The 20,544-nt window shown below is 43.2% G+C and overlaps 1 protein-coding gene across 1 annotated transcript in view; it reads right to left on the bottom strand.

The window, feature by feature from the left end:
- The window catches only part of MCOLN2 (mucolipin TRP cation channel 2), an 83,083-nt gene extending 62,796 nt beyond the window's left edge, over positions 1-20,287 (bottom strand). Inside the window, exons 1-2 of the mRNA XM_082265825.1 lie at positions 20,243-20,287; positions 2,495-2,657 (exon numbers count right to left, since the gene is read on the bottom strand). Coding sequence (XP_082121951.1) covers positions 2,495-2,647 — 153 coding nt within the window. The 5' untranslated portion in view covers positions 2,648-2,657; positions 20,243-20,287. The remainder of the gene's footprint in view (positions 1-2,494; positions 2,658-20,242) is intronic.
- Between the last annotated feature and the right edge of the window lie 257 nt (positions 20,288-20,544).

Genomic DNA, 20,544 nt, shown 5'->3' with positions numbered 1-20,544 from the left:
TACTTAGCGGCCGGACCCCGGCCGAGGGTCTTCGATCCCACTCAGCAGCTCCTCTGATGTGAGCTGGGGTTTGAGGCGAGTCGCCTCGATGTTATGTTGTGTCCTTTTTTTTCTATATGCTTGTGCCAGTGCTCTGCCCATCCATCCTGTATACTTTTGTTCTTGTATTTTTGTCGATTGTTATTGCACTTTTATTTTCAATAAAAATTGATTATACAAAAAAAAAAAAAAAACTAAGAAAGTCTAAGGGTTCACAGCTGAAGACCATGCAGGAGCATATAACACAAGGTTGTAGACTTGGACAGTCTGAATTCTTGCAGCTGGGGACCAGAAGACACTTTGCAGCACAAATAGGCAGGATGAACAGTTCAAGCATCCGCAGCTGGAGACCATGGATAACCTGCAGCACAGGAATTAGACTCTACTCACAGATCCCAGGGGTAGAGAACAAGTCCATGGGCTCTGTCCATAGGAGAGTAGTCCAGCAGCCAGTCCAGAGGAGCTCCAGGGGCAGACAGCCCCCTGAAGCTTGCAGGCTTGCAGATCAGTTCCCTCTCAACACACAGATCTATCTCCAAAGTGGGGAAAAACCTAATCCCCTCAGGGATCCAGATTATTTAACAGCCGTCATCTGGGCACACCTCCTCAAGAATTCGCCAGGCCCTGATAAATATTCAGGCTGGTCTTTTGGAATTCTCCCTCCCTAAGTTTCAGAAATGTCTTCTAGAGGCAAGTGAACCAATTAGAGTAGCAGCCTGTGAAACACTGAACAGATCAAAACAAACAATCACAGTGCCTATGATTACAGAGCAATCCAAATTCAAAATTTACAGAGGGTGCTACACCCCAAGCACTTACCTCAACCCTACTGAACATCTTTGGGATGAATTGCAATGCTGATTGTGAGCCAGGTCTTCCTATTCAACATCAATAGCAGACCTCACCTATACTCTTGGCCGAATAGCCAGAAAATTCCTACATACACACTGCCACAATCTTAAAGCTGAAGTTTAGGTACATAATTACATTGGTCCAGCTTTGCTCATAATAAGTATGTCTGTGCTATACCTGTGGGATCCCAGTGGAACCCGGAAATCACTGTAGTAAGCGCTGCTATACCAGTGGTACCACTAGCTTCAGGATGCAATGTAGCATGCCATTCAGAAGACACCTTGGACCAGGTGGAAATTATGAGGTCACCACCCCACCCCCTTGCCCAGTCAGAGAATGTTTTTATTTCATTGAGTAACTTCAAAGTGTTCCCTGAATGGCACAAGGAAGTGTTCGAACCACAGTGATTTCCAGTTTTCATGGGGATCCCACAGGTATGACCGCATTCAGTAGATCTGTAAAATGGAGAAGATCAATTTCCTTTTAATTGAATATCCAGAGATCAGGGTTTAACACAACCATCAAGTTTTCTATACCACAAACAAGTCTGGACATACCAGCAGAATATTTATGGTTTTGGAACACCCAGGGCCGTTTGAAGGAATTTGGGGGCCCCAAGCAAAATGGACATGGAGGCCCCCCCCGCACACATGCAAAGCCTACAGGAACCACAGCATAGCCATACAGTTTAAGTTCACCCACACTTTATATAAATAAAACATTAGTACAGTGCAAATACAGCTTGAAAAAATATTTGAAATTTGAACATTTTCAACAATTGAACATTTGCAAAAAACACCACTGTACCATAAAATCAAATATACATTAAAAAGTGCACAATAACTAAATCTAACATACTTACACACACACATACACTCACATTAACATTTTTCAGTTCTCACAAACATGTGCAAACAAATTATCTAAAACTGTTGTTTGCGAGCCTTGTCTTCTGCAAAGGCAATCACAATGTCCTCCATGCCCCTCCCGTTACCCCACCATGTGCCCTAGATGATACCAGGGGGACTTTTTTCTTATGCTATTAGACTATCCAGCTGTCTGTTAACAGGTAGGCATTGTTCCCAATGTGGTCCAATTTTTGCACGAAAAAAATGGAGTGACAGACTGTCAGTGTGATCATACCTGTTGCTGGCCTGGTCCGGTCCACGTGTGTGAGGAGGATGTGATGACTCCTGGTGTGTCTCTCTCTCCCGCGTGCACTTAAGGCCGCCTAGGCTGGGGCGGGGCTGGTGCGCACTGCGCAGATGTGCGCCGCCGCCGCGCACTCTCCCCCTAGCGAGCCGGCGCCGCGTGACGTCATGTCGCTCCTCCACTGTGCGCCCGCCGGCCTGTCTCAGGCCGCCTGTGTGTTTTCTGAGGCCGGCCTGTGTGTGTGAGGCGTGGCGCGTGGCCGCGGCGGTTGTGTTTTGGGATAATGTCAGTCTGTGTCTTGGGGCCCCAGGCCAGCTCGGGGCCCCAAGCAATTGCTTGTTTTGCCTGCTTTGACGTGACGGGCCTGGGAACACCCTTGAAGCCTGAGTCTGCTGCCAGTTTGCTGGTCATAAGTAATAAAATTAAAGTCATAAAGAATTAGCTTTATCACCTGTGTTGTTACCATAACGATTTTGAGAACCTGCAAGGCGAGTTTCCAGGGTATCTGGCGTCGAGCCTTGTACTTGTCACATGGACTCATAAAATAGAACTTCAGATCTTCCTTTAACTTTATACCTTCCCTCTCCGACTCCTCCTGTTCCATAGATGAAACTCTGCAAAAAGCAAAAAACAAAATAGCAAGAGATAAAAACCTTTGATAAACATTCATTTTATAGAATCTTAGTAAATTTGTCAAGCAAAAATTACAGTTATCGGCAGCACTGAAATCATGCAAAAATCTAATTTTTTTTTTGTACAACTAATGCCAACAATTACCATGCAGAGTCTTTGGCAGTAAGATGGTTAGGTTTTTGACTCCCTAAAACATAACTGAAGTCATACATATATATATATATATATATATATATATATATATATATATATATATATATATATATATATATATATATATATATATATATATATATATATATATATATATATATATATATATATATATATATATATATATATATATATACACATATATACATATACATATACACATACACACACACATACACATACACACACACACAATGTTCTATTCTGTAACACTTGGACCAAGTAGAGTTTGTTAGGTAAAAATACAAAAATTATAGGATTCTCCATAGGTCTACTTCAAATACTTATTTCCAGATTTTCCGCATCTTTAAAGGTTCGATTCACACCTATGCATGTTGTTTTGAGCATTTCTGTAGTGCTTTTTGCTGTGCTTTCCACGTCTTTTACTGCGATTTGCAATTTCATGAGTTTTTATTTTGGAAAATTTGTTGGGTAGATTTAAAAAAAATGCAAATCGCGGCAATATCCCGGTAAAAACACACGAAAAAATGCAATACTTGCATTTTGGAGGCGGGTCAATTGAAGTCTATTACATGCAAAACGCTGCATTTTGCAGGAAAAAAATCCCCGACCCTTTCCAAAGATCCATTGATGTGAACGTGTTCTATAGGAGCCAATGTTAAAAAAATGAAATGCATCTTTGTGAATCTCCTTTTGTTTTTATTTCTTTTTATTTTTGGCAGCTTTCGGTGCAAGTTGGTAATTCCTTAAGAAAAGCTTGATTAAAAAAAATTAAACTTCATAGCAGGTAGGGAATAACCTTGCATTTGATGGCTCAATCCCGGGGGTGTGGGTTTGTGCAATATATATATATATATATATATATATATATATATATATATATATATATATATATATATATATATATATATATATATAATTTTTATATAATAAAATTTAATATAATATATAATTTTTTTTTTTTTTTTTTTTTTTTTTTTTTTAACAAATACATACACACAGTAATTTACATAAAGTTTTGTCGATCCTGACATGTGACAGGAATCTATTTTCAAGTGTAGCACATTCCTTATACCGTATAATTGTAATGGCACATGTGTTGTACAAAGGGATCACGTCCCTACGGTGAACTCAGTAAGGAATGATCTATTTGATTTTGCAACATATACATCATTTCAGAATAAAGAATCTTGCTACATTTAAAATCCTTTTAGTGCTGCTGACACCTGTTCTCTCAGTGCTACATCACGGAACCTCCAGTCTTTACAGGAAAGAGTCAATAGTGGACAGTGCAGTGGAGGACCAGGGAAGTGCCTTACAATCCACAGCCTGTAGTGTGCTTCCATCAGTGTGTATAAAAATTGATTTGGAGTTTAAAAAAAAAAAAAAAAAAAAAAAAAAAAAAAGGAAAAAAAAAGGGGGGGGGGGTTCGGATTTTTTTTTTTTTAGTAAAATCAGATATTTTTATTTTTATATGTTTTTAAAATGCTTTTGGAGTCATCAATCTAAATATTGTTTTATATTTAAGATACATTAATAATTTCATTTATTCATCATGAAATGGAGCTTAGTTATGTTGGAGGAGGCTGCATATTCTGCAATATTTACATTTTTGGTAAACTCATTCAATGAATCCAAGCTGAGATAACATGCACTGCGCATTGATGCATTCACACAATTCCACAGTAACTACCAGCAAGAATTAGTCCTTACGTTTAAAGCGGAGTTCCGGTCTCGGGGGTCAAATTTAGATAAAAATACCCCGGGACAGTCAGGGCTAGTACATTCCACAATGGAAAGCCTCTGAACTGTCCCGGTTCGCACTTACCTGTAAGAAGAAATACTTACCTTGAAAAGTTATTCTCCAGCGCTGCCATCTCAGGTACGGGCAGCTGAAGCCAGCGCGTCCTCTTCTGCGGCCTCTTCGGTAACGTCGGAGTCCCACAATGCACTGCACTGGCCCTGCTCGTCACTTCCGATGCAAGCGCGGCATGCCCAGAAGCTGTTTAGCAGGGAATGCCGCGCCTGCACCGGAAGTGACGAGCGGGGCCGGTGCAGGCGCATTGATTCCTGGGAGCGATGACGTTCAGCTCCCAGGAGTCATCGCAAGCCGGAAGTGACGGCGCGGGCCGCGGCCGCAGAGGGAGGAAGTGGAGGAAGGTGAGTATATTTTCTTCAATATCTTGAATAAGTGACCAAAAAAATTCGGGAGCATCCATTTCTTTTTCAGGTGGCCCTCAGCAAGCGGATGGCCCAAAATAAATTTTTTCAATTTTGAGACCGGAAGCGCATCTGTCATTTCAGATCCCTCATGGCAACACCTGTTAGCAGGCACGTCCCTCACCTTGTTTTGTCACTGCCGCATCACCAGCCATCCCATTAAAGTGAATGCAACCGTCGGTGAGTCAACAGCGGGTCAGAGGAGGAGCCACTGTGGTACAGAGATGACAGTTGCTCTTTAAAAATGATGATTTCAAATTGAGTTTATTCAAATCAAGCCTTTTTACTAGTGATTTAAATCAAATCCACCCTGGTTTCTATTGATGCACACAGTGAAGGGATGGAAGAGAAAAGGAGTCACCCTAAAAACAGGAAAACATGGGCAGTGATCACAGCACTAGCTTAAACCTGGAACATAGGCAAGGATTCAAAGATAAAAAAGCTGCATGCTTAGTAAGTGAATAAAGCCACTACTGAAAGTGCCTAAAAAAAAAAAAAAAAAAAAAAAAATTATATATATATATATATATATATATATATATATATATATATATATATATATATATATATATATATATATATATATATATATATATATATATATATATATATATATATATATATATATATATATATATATATATATATATATATATATATATATATATATATATATATATATATATATATATATATATATATATATATATATATATATATATATATATATATATATATATATATATATATATATATATATATATATATATAAAAAACGGGCCATGTCATTTTTGCAATAATGTTGGTAGCAAATCAACAGCAGCAGGTGAACTGCAGTCCATGATCCGAGATGTGAAGAGGAAGGAGTACCTGACTGCTTCACTAAGGCCCCGTTCACACACGGAGTCCATTCAGATCAGCCTGTCAGTTTTTTTGGCGGATCTGAACGGACGCCCCATCCCATCCAATCCGATAAAACCGGATGGATGGAAACCCTATTTTCCATCAGTCTGGCGGATTGGATGAGAATGGACAGACGGTCTGTTCCCATCCGATTCCCCCATAAAGAAGAATGTGGCCCTGACAGCTCTGTCTCGGCACACAGCTGTCATCCGCCTGCCAGGGCCGGACTGGCCTACCGGGAAATTTCCCGGTGGGCCGCCGGCCCTGGGGCCACTTTGGGGCCGGCCGCTTTAAGCATTGGGGTCGGTGCCGCGGCCGCTGTGATGATGGCCGCTGCAGCAGCCCCGGCCCGATATACTCTTTCTACGCCAGCCGCTGTGAGCGGCATGACATCACATCCAGATCCGGCGGGGACAGCTGCGTGGAGTGCGCGGCGGTGGTTCACCTGACTGGCTGAGCCTGAAACTGTCACAGCGCCGACCCCGATCCCTCCCACTCCCACACAGACGCGCCAGCCCAGCACATCGCAGGCGAGCCTTACAGGCAGTGTGTGGCATGTACAGGGTACATTTAAAAAGGTAAATGGTCATGAGCTTCATGTTGGGAGTTTAATGTGCAAGAACTGCCCAAGCTTAAAATATAGAGCAACCACTAGTATAACATAAAGCGTGTTAACCCCCCACCCCCCCCCCTCCCCGGGGGACATAGCACTTGTTTCCACATAAATCCATGCATGGGTTGCTGAGTTGTCGTGTTGAATAGCTAGTGCTAACCTCCCCCCTCCCACTAATACAATGCCGGCCTGACTTCACTTGCTCCCCCCCTCCCCCTCATAGAATGCTTATCTACCACCCCCTCTGGGGCCCCTCCCCCTAATACAATGCTGATCCCCCCCCCAAAAAATTTAGGGGGAGGGGGGGAAACAGCATTGTATTAGGAGGAGCGGGGAATCAGCATTGTATTAGGGGGAGGCGGCTGGGGAGAACAGCATTGTAATAGGGGGAGGAGGCCGGGGGGTCAGCATTGTATTAGGAGGAGAGGGCCAGGGGGGGGGTGACAGCATTGTATTAGGGGGAGAGGGCGGGGGGATCAGCATTGTATTAGGAGGAGAGGGCCAGGGGGGGGGGCAGCATTGTATTAGGGGGGAGAGGGCGGGGGGATCAGCATTGTATTAGGGCCCTTAATACAATGCTGATCCCCCCTCCCCCTAATACAATCCTGCCCCCCCCCGGCCCCCTCCCTCAAATACAATGCTGATCTCCCAAATGTAGGGGGGAGGGGGGGGAACAGCATTGTATTAAAGGGAGGGGGCCGGGGGGTGAAATGTGCTTTAAAATGCATGATTTTACCTTTCTATGAACAAGAAATCAACGTTGTGCTGGTATGACGACGCAATGCTATGGGGCTGGTATGTAATTTTTTCCAGGGCTGGTTTTCATACCCAGTCCGGCCCTGCCGCCTGCTCAGCGGGCGATAGGCAGGTCGATCCCCCTGCTGATAAAAATGGAGTCCGCCTGACGGACTCCGTGTGTGAAAGGGGCCTAACTGACTCTCTTGAAGCTCATAACTGACTATGGGAATTATGGGATATACTGGAAACGCCACTACCTCTGTTCCTCTGACTTAATGGCGATATGACTAGGTGGCTGCTGTGGACTTTGGTGGGATTTTTGACACAGGTGGATGTTCTCTACTGCCCTCTCTCCATCTATCTCTTCCTTTCTCTCGCCTTAGTTTCTCTTTCCCCTCTTTTTTTCCTATTAATATTTTTTTTGACTCAAAAAAGGAGCTAATTTCTGATGGGTTACACATGGCAGCGTAGCTGGAACCTGGTTGACATACAACGGTCTTGAGCAATAATCATTAAGCTTGATGTTGACGAATGATATGTGGTTTTTCCTCAACTGAGCTGCATTGTTGTATGTCGTGCAAGTGGACACCATTTATGGCTTTTGTGAATCTATTTGTATTTTTTTTTTCCTTCTTATATTCCTTTGTTCTTACTTTTGAAAAATTACTAAAAAATTGTCAGTTTTAAAAATCAACAGCAGCAGGAATGTTGAAGATACCACTGATCTGCTCCTATAGCGTGGAAACCTTGCAGAATCTCTCTTGCCAACAAGGAAAGAACACTAGTAGCAGCAGCAGGTCGCTACAAATGCATGGCCATTGCCCTGCAGGTTGGGAGAATGGAATCATTACACTCATGCAGACAAGACCTTTAAAATATATCTAGATGGACTTTTATCTTTTTTCATTCAGACTATGTATCTATTAGATCTAATTGTGGCCATACATGTGTAGCACTGCCCCCTTGAGGACTGCTGGTTAACACACTCTCGGGTCCCCCTGGGTTACCATTAGCAACACTGGCATTAACAAATTAACACTTTATTTCTTGGCTCAATGATCAGTCAAGGGGTATGTAGTTGTTTTTGGTGTTTTATTTTAAATAGGGATGGGAGAAGGGAAGAGTGGGATACTCCAGATTAAACTATTCATAATGGATGAGGACTCCTGTCTGAAGATGCAGCCCGGCTGCAGATTCACCTTGCCACTAGATGAATTTAGGTTAAGTCTCTGTACAGAGGACTTAGTTGGGTGGATTTTCTTCAGGATACCCGCCTAGTATCCACTTTCACTCCACAGACTGACACCCGTCCTCTGACTGTCCTACACTGGGGTGGCCCCCCTCAGGTCAGGCCCCTAGACATGATCCCCTGTACTCATGATACTGTTTTATAAGGGTCACCAGCATATCTACCCTTCCAGTCAGTTCTCCTGGCTCTCTGGGTTCAGTTCCTTTCCTCTGGTCCTCAGGCTGACTGCCTGTGGCCACGTGCCTCTGCTACAGAGGAGGCGGCAGCCGCCACCCTCCCTCCGGGACTCTGCTTACCACCCAAAGACCACACAACACATGTGCTCCTGGCTTTTATACAGTATCCCATAATGCACTGAGACAGCCAGTCTCTACCAATCACTGGGACTGTATCAAAGCCTGTGTACCCATTGGTCAGGTTTCCTCCCACTGTCCAACATGCCTCCCTATTGGACCAGTGTGAAATACTATCTAGACCCACTAATCACACACTGAGCAGACCTAACTCACAGATCCTGCTCTCTGGTAGGCAGAAAGCAATATAGATTTGCCTGCTGCTCCTCTGATAGGCAGACAGAGCCAAAAACTATACTCCCACTAGCACCTACCTAGGAGGGTGTTACACATTGATTTGTGATTGATCTAGATATGAACGATCCCACAGACAAGCAATTCATTAGAAAATAAAACCGAACACTGCAACGCATACAGTATGAACTGGGAATACAACCACAAACAATTAAAAATTATCAATTAAAATGAAATCAACCTGAAATAGGATTTGTTTTCTGATATATACACAGATATTCATTCGATCAAGGCCAATAAACTTGCCAAAGATCAATCAAATTTAGGTTCAGTGGTTTAGGATTAGTATTCGATTCAATCATTTTAGTTAAGATGAATAATTGATTGGAAGACAATCAATGTGTGTGGGGACACCATTACACTTACTCCACAAACAGCATGTCCATCTTCTGGATCGGGAACTGGAGAGAGGATCATTAGGAGAAAAACATGTCCTGTTCACCGTCTGTAAGAGTCCAGGTGTTTGCACCGCAGATACAGCTAGTTCTCAGCCATGCCCAGTCTATGACTATGGGAAGGAACAAACAGCCTCACAGGGCCAAAGGGTTGGCAGAAGGACTTGAAAGATTACATTCTGTGCAAAGGTAAACTGTAGTGTGTACGAATACACCAACCCGGATATTCCGCATAGACCAGTCGTCTGGCATTTCTGTTTGTCTTCCTGGCAATCATTGCACGCTTTCATTGTCTTGCTGGTCATCTATATATTTTGTATTGTGTTTGTCCAACCAGAAAAGCCCCTTTGGGATATTTTTAAACTTACACTGCAGACGTTTTATATTCTTATTCTTTAAAACAACCAGCAAAGAGAAAAAAATAAAAATATAATAAAAAAAAGTTTATAGCAGTGGTAGGCAATTTACAAGGAATGAAGGGCCTCATCTGTGGCCCCTGACCACTTCCAGATTTATAAAGGGCAATTGCCCCAGGTCCCCCCCTCTATACAAAAATATAAAAAAATGAACAATGTGTTATTTTATTAAAATCTATCTTGAGAAACAACAGTTTTCCTGCAATCACCTGTAAATATTTTTACTCTTTTAGGCCTCATGCATGTAGGTGGCGTGCCGCATGGTGCAGAGGCAATATTTACCACAGGCAGAAACTATGAAAGATTTGAAGTCTATTGACGTGATGCAATAACAGTTCACAAAACACCCGGTGGGAAGGCTACCCAACCGGGTAAAGTTTCCAGCAGCGTAAGGCAGGGGAAGACTGGACGACTTTCGGCCCAGAGGGCAAGTACAAACTAGAGGCCTATGGTGAAGCGACTAGGCCCCCCCTCCCATTCTCCCTCTTCCTGTCCTCCCCTTGACCCCAATTCCAGGCTGAATCCCTGCTCCAGGTACTCTCCACTCACTGGCTGAGGGGGCAGTTGGGGGGTAGAGTCTCCAGTCGGGCATGGAACCGGCCTCTGCTCAGACACAGTGTTCACCATCCATACTGAGGGGGGGGGGCTGCTCTCTGTCCTTGTCTTCAACACACACTCAGTAGGTCAGCAGTGGAGACATTTTACTTCTCTTCACCAAGAATCCTTTAGGCATGTCTGTGGCAGAAGCGGTGCAGCCTTTTTACAGGGCATCAGAGTGGCCCAGGAGGCAATTGCCCCCCTGCCCCCTGGCCAAGTCCTCCCCTGGCGTAAGGGTCCTTTCACACGGCTTTCTGATCAGGTCTGCCTGTCAGTTTTTCAGGCGGACCTGATCGGATGCTCCATGCAGCCCTATGGAGCGGTGGATTTCAGCCGACACGCACTGCTATCCAATCCTGTCCATGGAATCCAGATGAAGGGTAACCCTATTTTCCATCCGTCTGGAGGATCGGATCGGATGAAAATGGACAGGCGGTCCATTTTCATCTGATCTCCCCATAGAGGAGAGCGGGGCTCTGACAGGTCTGTCTCTGCACACAGAGCGGAGACGGAGCTGTCATCCACCTGCCTGCAGGGATCAGCGGATCAATCCCCCCACTGAGCAAAGCGGAGTCCGCCGGGCAGAAAGCCTGTGTGAAAAGGACCCTAAAAAGAGGCAGATTCCAGCCGGACTGGCAGATTCTGTTGAGAGGGGACAGAATGAGGCCTGGCCATCTAGTTCCCAATCGGGAAGGTGACAAAAAGTGATGGGACCCTATGCTTTCCCTCCTTGTCAGGAATCTTTCCCTAATGCTTGTACTGTCCCTAACAATAAGGATATTTTTCCCTACTCGCAAAATGCATGGCAAGCATGGGAGCCAGGACCTTAAATAGGCCCTGCCAGACCCAAGATGGTTGCTAGTCACATGGAGCGGCAGCATCCAATTGGGTGCTACCCCAGTGAACCAGGAAACCGTAGAGAAACTGTGTTCCTCTCAACTTCCTCTCAGCTGTGGAGGAGTGCCACCTACAGTAGAGAAAGTAGACTGCACCTGCCTACATACACATTGGGCATTTAGCCCTGGTGCATGGGACCCTTGGCGTTTAGGTGTGGGTGGAAGGCACAGGTGCACCATCCAGCCACAAAGCTAGTAGCCTGTCATGTTCTATTAGGGGCTGAAAACTGCCACAGCTTGACAGGGCTGAATGGTGCACTAAGCTGTTTAAACTTCATGGTGTCCCTATGCCTTCTGTCTGAACGTAAAACGTCAGTCTAAGGGACTGGGACTAAATGCTCAGTGTGCATGACTTCGATGGTATCATTTTGATTGAATATTGGCAGCTCAAGCGAACAACGCTCTCAATCCCTTGTCTACCAAGGTACAGTTATAAACATCCCGATACGTGGTACGCTCAACCAACCTCTAGACGCGTTTCGCCCTCCCCTTTGGGCGTCATCTGTAGCTCCACGATTGAGCATACCACGTGATATCCGGTTGGTGGAACGCATGCTGCGAGAGCAGCAACCACCAAGCCGTGCACCGCTGTCTTTACCATTTATGTTGTGAAAGTAGTTTTCTTTGACCCAATAAAGAATGTTTTTAATGTACTTCACTATGGATGACCTTTTGTTTTAATGAGGGCCTCCAAGAACATCTATATATATCTACATTCAAGGATATTTCCAACTTATATCATCGTACAAGTCTGGCTCCATAAGGATCATTGCTTACAGCAGAGAGATCTGACCATTTCCTTCCGCTCTACTTAAATTTGGCTTTGGTAAGTAGGGAGCCACGAGGGGGAGCACAAGCACTTTTCCTCAGAAGTGGAGCACAGCAGCACTTGTATTCATTTATCTGCCATTTGCATAAGAAAGGACTTTTATTTATTTATTCATCTATTGATCTATTTACCCATATAAGGAGTACAAGGACTTTGGCAACACACACTATTTATTTTTGTGCACGTATTATATATCGTTATATTTATTCATTGTATGCTAAATTTATATTTGTATATACGATTCATTTAGCAGTGCTGATCACCACTGTTTACATTTCACTAAAGGCACTAGCACTTTATTTTTCAGCAGCAGCTATATCACAATATAATTAAATGTATCACTCTTTTATCTACCATAAGCGCGGGGCTATCTGCTTTTCAGATGAATATTAGCTCACTCCCAGGTTTACAGTTGCCATTCCCCGTCCACTGTAGCCAAAGATGCAGCTAATCCAGCATGATCTGTGCCTTATTAGCTGCAGTGGAGGGCTAGGGAGGCATTCAGGGTCTAATATACCACTGATGTGTCCATCAAGAGAGCCTGTCACCTGCCCATGCTATTAGAAAACAGGCTTGTGGGCCTCCATGTGATAACGATAAAGACAACAATTGTACAAAGTGTTACAAAAAAAAAATTTAAAAAAGCACCCCTATCACCTCCGTAGACACGTGCAAATGTGAGACTAAACATTCTAGGGCCACAGGTCGCATTTAATTCTTAACAAGTAGCCTGAAAAGGCTTTTAGAGCATCACCTATGGAGAATTTTGGGTAGCAAGGATTCACTATTTCACAGGCACACGCAATTTAAAGGGTAAAAAGGAGAAGTTCAATTTTTTTTTTTTTTTTTTTAAAAACAATAAAATGCACATCTTGATGTTGATGATGGAGTGACGCAGATGGACTACGGTGGTCGGGGCTCAGCAGCCATGATTATTGTGGTCAGCTCACAGAGGGGGGACACAGGAAGTGGCAGGATCAGCCGGGTTTTTTACTGTTTTAGAGGCATATTAGACAGCACAAGCACTGTGCTGCTTAACCTGCTAAAAAAGGAACAGGATGTTTTTTTTTTTAAGGGTTACAAACACTTTAAAGCGTTAATTACCCCAACACTTCATATTCCTGATAAGTGCCTGCTGTACCATGTACTTGTATGAAAAAGTCTCCTGTTCTCTTTGTATTGTGAAATCCTAGTATTCCTGCTAGTCCATCTGCTCTTCTATTAAAAACTGACCACACTAAGCAGGAGAACAAATCCTGTTCAGTTCCCTAGCTTAGCTGGAAACTCAGCCTGCCCTCCACCAATGATCAGACTTCTCCTGACACGCCCCCTCCCCCCCCTTGCACAGCCTTTCACTGGGAAGCTCAGTATGCTGCTGCTTCTACTCCCCCCAGCTCTTGTGCAGCTGAGAACAGAGTAAAAAAAAAAAAAAAGAAAAGAAAAGAAGAGGAAAAGAGAAGAGGAAAAGAGAAGAGGAAAAAAGAGAAGAGGAAAAGAGAAGAGGAAAAAAGAGGAAAAGAGAAGAGGAAAAAAGAGGAAAAGAGAAGAGGAAAAAAGAGGAAAAGAGAAGAGGAAAAAAGAGGAAAAGAGAAGAGGAAAAAAGAGGAAAAGAGAAGAGGAAAAAAGAGGAAAAGAGAAGAGGAAAAAAGAGGAAAAGAGAAGAGGAAAAAAGAGGAAAAGAGAAGAGGAAAAAAGAGGAAAAGAGAAGAGGAAAAAAGAGGAAAAGAGAAGAGGAAAAAAGAGGAAAAGAGAAGAGGAAAAAAGAGGAAAAGAGAAGAGGAAAAAAGAGGAAAAGAGAAGAGGAAAAAAGAGGAAAAGAGAAGAGGAAAAAAGAGGAAAAGAGAAGAGGAAAAAAGAGGAAAAGAGAAGAGGAAAAAAGAGGAAAAGAGAAGAGGAAAAAAGAGGAAAAGAGAAGAGGAAAAAAGAGAAAAAGAGAAGAGGAAAAAAGAGAAAAAGAGAAGAGGAAAAAAGAGAAAAAGAGAAGAGGAAAAAAGAGAAAAAGAGAAGAGGAAAAAAGAGAAAAAGAGAAGAGAAAAAGAGGAAAAGAGAAGAGAAAAAGAGGAAAAGAGAAGAGAAAAAGAGGAAAAGAGAAGAGAAAAAGAGGAAAAGAGAAGAGGAAAAGAGGAAAAGAGAAGAGGAAAAGAGGAAAAGAGAAGAGGAAAAGAGGAAAAGAGAAGAGGAAAAGAGGAAAAGAGAAGAGGAAAAGAGGAAAAGAGAAGAGGAAAAGAGGAAAAGAGAAGAGGAAAAGAGGAAAAGAGAAGAGGAAAAGAGGAAAAGAGAAGAGGAAAAGAGGAAAAGAGAAGAGAGAAAGAGGAAAAGAGAAGAGAGAAAGAAAGAAAGAAAGAAAGAAAGAAAGAAAGAAAGAAAGAAAGAAAGAAAGAAAGAAAGAAAGAAAGAAAGAAAGAAAGAAAGAAAGAAAGAAAGAAAGAAAGAAAGAAAGAAAGAAAGAAAGAAAGAAAGAAAGAAAGAAAGAAAGAAAAAAAGAAAGAAAGAAAAAAAGAAAGAAAGAAAGAAAAAAAAGTTATTTTTTCAGATCTATACAAAAATGTTTTGTCTTTCATTTCTATTGTAAACTGAATGGGTTGTTTTACAAGGTGATTGTTTACAATCACTTTAAACATGCTAAAAGGCCAATCATTGATCTATACTCTTCTTTTTCTGCCATCACCTACATATATTTGTAGAATCACCAGGTACTTTATTGAAAGCTGAAGACATTTTTAAGTTCTAGTAACATGTTACGGTTCATATTTGGATTTTATTGAATGGGTTTAAATCTACTTCAAAGACAGGCCCACTTTAAAGAGGAACTCTGGACCTAAACTGATCATGTATGTAAACTGACCACACTGTATAACAAAACCTTATGTGCCCCCACCTTCTACAAAACAAAAATAGAAAGCAAAAAAGTAAAAAAAAAATAAAAAATATGGATAATGGAGGGAGAGACTGCTGTCACTGATGATTTAGTGGAAAGATATATAATTTTCTAGGGTGCTAAGTACTTGACAACACAGAGAAAATGACTCTCACTGCAAGGAAATGGTTTAAAAAGGGAATTCATTGTTTTTATTTAGGGATTTATATTCATGTTGTATATATAAAGCCTATCTGCTGTGTTTGGAGGCCTCACAGCTAGCATTTAATACAAGGGGTTCTGTTGGGAATAGCTGGGCTCCCAGGTATGTGTGGTTGTGATTTATAGAGGCGCAGATGAAAGGCACCAGTATGCCCACCACCTCCTGATGTGGCTCCTCTTCTCCTCGCCGCCCTCTAATGCAAACAAAAAGGCGCTGCTCTGACAGCAAAGAATAAAGAGGCATCTTGTGTAAATGCAACGTAGATAAATAAGAAATGCAGGCCGGATGCCTTACTGGTAACGGAAGATGACTGGTCAATGGAGTTTGAACCTCGGTCTAAACAAAGTCTCCGCTGTAGTTTCTAAGGGACACCTACTTTACATTTCTAAATCTAACAGAACTTCAAAAAGCCTTCCTAAATAAGCTGTTTATCCCCAAATGCTTTAAAAAGTGTTAAATTTACCTTTACAGGGAAAAAAAAAAAAAAAAAAAAAAAAAAAAAGGTAAACACACACACCAGACACCCTCCCCTCCCCCCCTAGTCCCCGCTGTACTTACCATCAGGATTTGAAATCCCTGCTTCTCTCCGTCAGTGCTTCTGGGATGGACCAGATCAATTCTGATTGGTCGGCACCGTCACTGTGACAAGGCTGTCCATTCAGAATCTATCTGGCCCCTCCTGAAAGCGGTGCACAGAGAAGAGCAGGGATTTTAAAGTGGAAGTAAACTTCCATCGATTGTACCTATAGGTGTGCCTTATTTACAGTACCTATAGGTGTGCCTATCTCCAAAACGTGCACAATTTAGGAGATATATACTGTATACGCTGCTGATGACGTCAACAGCGCATGAGCTCTAAAGGAAGGAATGGCCACCCGTGCCATTTCTTCAGAGCCCTGTGCCGTCACGCATCCATGGCCAGTCACAGAGCTGGAGTCCGCGGACCCGGAAGGAATATGGGTGAAGATGGATGCAGCCACCAGCGGTAACAACAAGAGCTTCGTTTGCAGTTACGTTTCACATACTGTGCTAGTATGAGATTCATACTAGCACATTATGCCTTTACTTTGCAGGTCAGAAAAAAAAAAAAAGAGGCAGCGGCTTACTTCGTCTTTAAATCCCTGGAGCACTGGAGCAGCTTTGGGGGCACAGACACCTCAGCAGCCCCAGGGGTAAGTATAGCAGGAACAGGGGGTTGGGGAGGGTTTCCAGTGTTAGTTCACCTTTATATTTTTCCTGTAAAAGGTGAACACTTTAAAAGTAGAACTATAGACAAAACTTTTTTTCTCCCCCATTTTGGGTAGAGCAAGGGAGGCTTATAACCCCTGTGCGGTAAATTGTTGCCATCTGTGTCCCATTGGGGAGTTTTCCCTTACTTCCTGTTCCATAGCCAAAAACAGGAAGTGAGAAGAACTCCCTGCAAAATTAGGTTCGGTTTCCACTAGTGCGACTTGACACATGTCAAGTCGCACAGCAAGTCAAAAGCCATTGTTTTCAATGGGGCCCGTTTCCACTGCCGCGGCTTCAGTTGCGGCGACTTCAAAAGTAGATCGTGCACTACTTTTGAGCCGTCTGGCCAAGTCTCACTGAAGCCGCAGTTTACTTTCGCTACGAAGTCGTGCTAGAAGTAGCACGACTTCGTAGCCGCACTAGTGGAAACCGAGCCTCAAGGGAATCTCTTGGGGACCCCCAGGTCACCATAACTAGTGTCCCTATTGGAAGATTTTGCCTCTATTACTTTTCTTGGGACAACCCAAAATTTGGGATTTTTTTTAACTTTCACTTTCAATGACAACAGTAAAACAGGACAAATAGAGAGGTTGAATCTCCTTATGCGGACACAGACAGCAACAAAAACTGACAGGGATTCAAATCCCTCTGTCCTCTTAAAAAAAAAAAAAAGTTGCCTTTAGTCATACTTTAACCCTTTTACTGCCACCAACATAGAAACTGCATTGAAGAATTTATGGGGTTTTACACACACTCCTGGCAGCTTCAGCTCAATTCTGGAGCTGTTCCATGCAGAAGTTTATTTTCACCACAAGATTTGACTCAGTAAAAGGCGAATATAAAAGATAAAGATAGATAAAATGCTGCCTGGAAAACCTCTGGGGGAAAGTCCAAAGCCCGGGAGCTGGGCCCTTACAAACAGATCCTGTGCTCGTCACCGACACTCGGTGCGCACAATGGAACCTTGATCTGCAATAAAATGTGTCCTTACTAGGAGCGCTGGACAGGCCTTCAACTACCCCAAAGCCCACTTGAGGGCATAAACAATAGACAATAACCGTCAATAAGCTGCGATGACCACTAAAAGTTGGAGAGTGGCTGGGAATTTTTTTTAGGCAGCTGGACTCAGGATAATTGCCTTAAAGCCCAACTCAGAACAATTAAAACAAAAAATATATTTAAAAAATTGTGCCTCCCCCTCCTCCCGCCCCCACAACTTGTATGTGATGTGGAATAGATTGCTTGTTTTGTCAAGTGGACAATCTAACTTTGAGGGACACTTACCTTACTCCACAGTTCCATGTTTTTTCTTCACTGGGAGAGGTCCCAAAAAGCCTTGTTTCTTCCTGGTGTCCAACCACTTGTGTCTCCATTGGGCACTGCTGGTCTTACACTAAATGTGATGACTTCGGAGTGCCAGGACAATGCATTGCATCGGTAGGAGAGAAGAATATCTGCCAACCATTGCAGGACCATAAAGTAAGGCAAGTTTTACTATGTTATATCATCTACATATGACTTCTATATGTAGCACCCTCCTAGATTGGTGCTAGGTAGGAAGAATTGTTTTGCTCTGCCTGCTTATCAGGAGAGTAGCAGGCAAAATATAGTTGCTCTCTGCACCTATCAGGGGAGCATGATTAATAGTTAGGCCTGCTCTATGTGCGATTCATGTGGGCTGAGGGGAGTGTCCCCACTGTAACCAATGAGGAGGTTTGTTGGACAGTGGAGGAAACTAGGCCAATGGCGCACAGGGTTTTGTAACTATCCCAGTGGGTTGGCACAATGAGAGGTGCATCATGGGTATGAAAGCCAAGGGCACATGAGGCAGGGTGTCTTTGGGCAGGAGGCTGTCTCCTCTTCTAAAGCTGTGGATGGTGTTCACAGGCAGTCGGCCTGGTGAACCAGAAAGTGTGGCTGAACCCAGAGGTCCAGTGGAAGCTGACTGGGGGAGTTTGGAGGCAACGCTGACTCTGGAAAAACAGTGTTGGTGAGTACAGAGGGACTTGCCCAGGGGTCTGCTAGGAAGGGGACCACTCCAGAGGCTAGGGTCAGCAGACAGGAGTCAGCACACAGGCAGTGACAGTAAAGGGGGTGCCAAATTTACAACCCTGAAGAGAATATCCAAGCAGGAACATTTAAAGCAACTTCACTTTAGTGGCAGAGTGAAGCAGCGGCCTTGCCGCATTCTACAGTTAGCTGTCCTCAAGACTTTGAATAGTTATTAGTTGGAGTATCCCACTCATTCCTTCTCCTATCCAAGTTCTCAATAAAACCACAAAAACAACATCCCCTGATTGTTGACTGAGAACTTTCATTGCTGTTTATCTGCTGTCAGTTTCTAAGGGTAACCCAGGGGAATCCAAAAAGTGTAATTCTCAGCAGTCCTCTAGGGGGCAGTGCTACATATATGTTTGCCGTCACTGCTGCTCTCTCCCCTTGTGCAGGGTGACTGATCTTCTCTGCCCTCCTCCTGTAGTTTTCTGCAGGCAGCCTGTAGTGGGTGGAGCCAGCTGGGTCCCTCCCACAGCTCCGCTCTCTGAATAGGCTATGTACAGCACAGTAATTGTGTCACCGCTCCTTTACAAGGTAATATCAGGCTTTCCAAAGGCATTTGTTGCACACAAAGTGGGTTTGTATCCTTTGTAGCTATTGAGTAATAATATATCTAAATGTAGGTTTTTGTGCTTAGAGTTCAGCTTGAAAGTGAAACTAAAGTCAAATTTTTAAATAACAAATATGTCACACTTATGCCTTGTACACACGTGCAGATTGTCGGCCGAACGATCGGCCGTCTTTTGTCCGGTGCTGTCATGTAGGTTGAAAACTGCAAAAGACTGCACACGAATTTTGTCGGCCAACAGCAGCCGACTGCAGAAGTGATGTCATGTGATGGTTAACTTTCCTTGTCTTTTTTCTTTTCTGAGCATGCCCAGTCTTGCAAATCTGCTGTCTGTCGGCCGAAATCTGTACTGACTGGTGAACAATCGGCCGTTCTGGTCTCGGCATACAAAAATTTTAATGCTTGCACGACAGATTCTGTTCGGCCAAAAGTGCGCTGTCGGAAGCATCATACTAACAAGCCTACAATCGGCCGATCGGTTCCCCCGCCGATGCTCCTCCCTCCTGCCGAGTACCCCCCCCAGCAAGCAGCTTGCTATGGAGGCACCCAAGACGAGCCGCTGCACTGTGTGTCCATTCAGACAGAGTCGCAGTTCAGCCCCATTCACTGACTTTGATTGACAGCAGTAGGAGCCAATGGCACCCAAATGCTTCCAAAGAGTGGCTAGAAGGTGGTAAAAACAGGTGGGTGAGCTGCAATTTTACTGCCTGCCGGCCATCCAGCTAGGTTCCACTATTGCAGCCAGACAGTGCTGTGCACCTGCCATAGCCACAATTGTTTATTCTGCAGCCATGCCTTTTTTAACCCGGCTTGCAAAGTATAAAAAAAGTTACAAAACATAAGTCAATAGAAGAGTACCATGCAAAAAAAAAATAAAAAACAAAGACAAAAAACATGACATTCAGCAAAAGTGTCAAATAGATACATTCATGTGATATATATGTACTTCCTCAGCATTTCCTGACATTTCAACATATGATTTGTTTTCCAGAAACATAAAGCCATCAGCACTTTACCCTCTCAGTGGCTCCAGTCTACAACAACGATGTCTGCGCCTCCCGATACCGGACTGAGCTCAGTTATCAAAATGCTGACACTTTACCCCAATCCAGAGCATGTGACATAGGATTTACTCATTACAAGACTATCGTCACTGCAAGGGTTAAAGTTTAATAGGCATCCCTCGACCATCCGAGAAGTTACACAACACAAAGGAAAAGCCACAAACCTCACTGTTGAAAAAAAGAGAAAAAAAGAAAAAAAAAAAAAGAGAAAAAAAGAAAAAAAAAAAAAAGAAAAAAAAAAGAGAAAAAAAGAA

This window comes from Pelophylax lessonae, assembly GCF_965119305.1.
Source record: "Pelophylax lessonae genome assembly, chromosome: 8".
Classification (NCBI taxonomy): Eukaryota; Metazoa; Chordata; class Amphibia; order Anura; family Ranidae; genus Pelophylax; species Pelophylax lessonae.
This window is presented reverse-complemented; position numbering and strand designations above follow the sequence as displayed.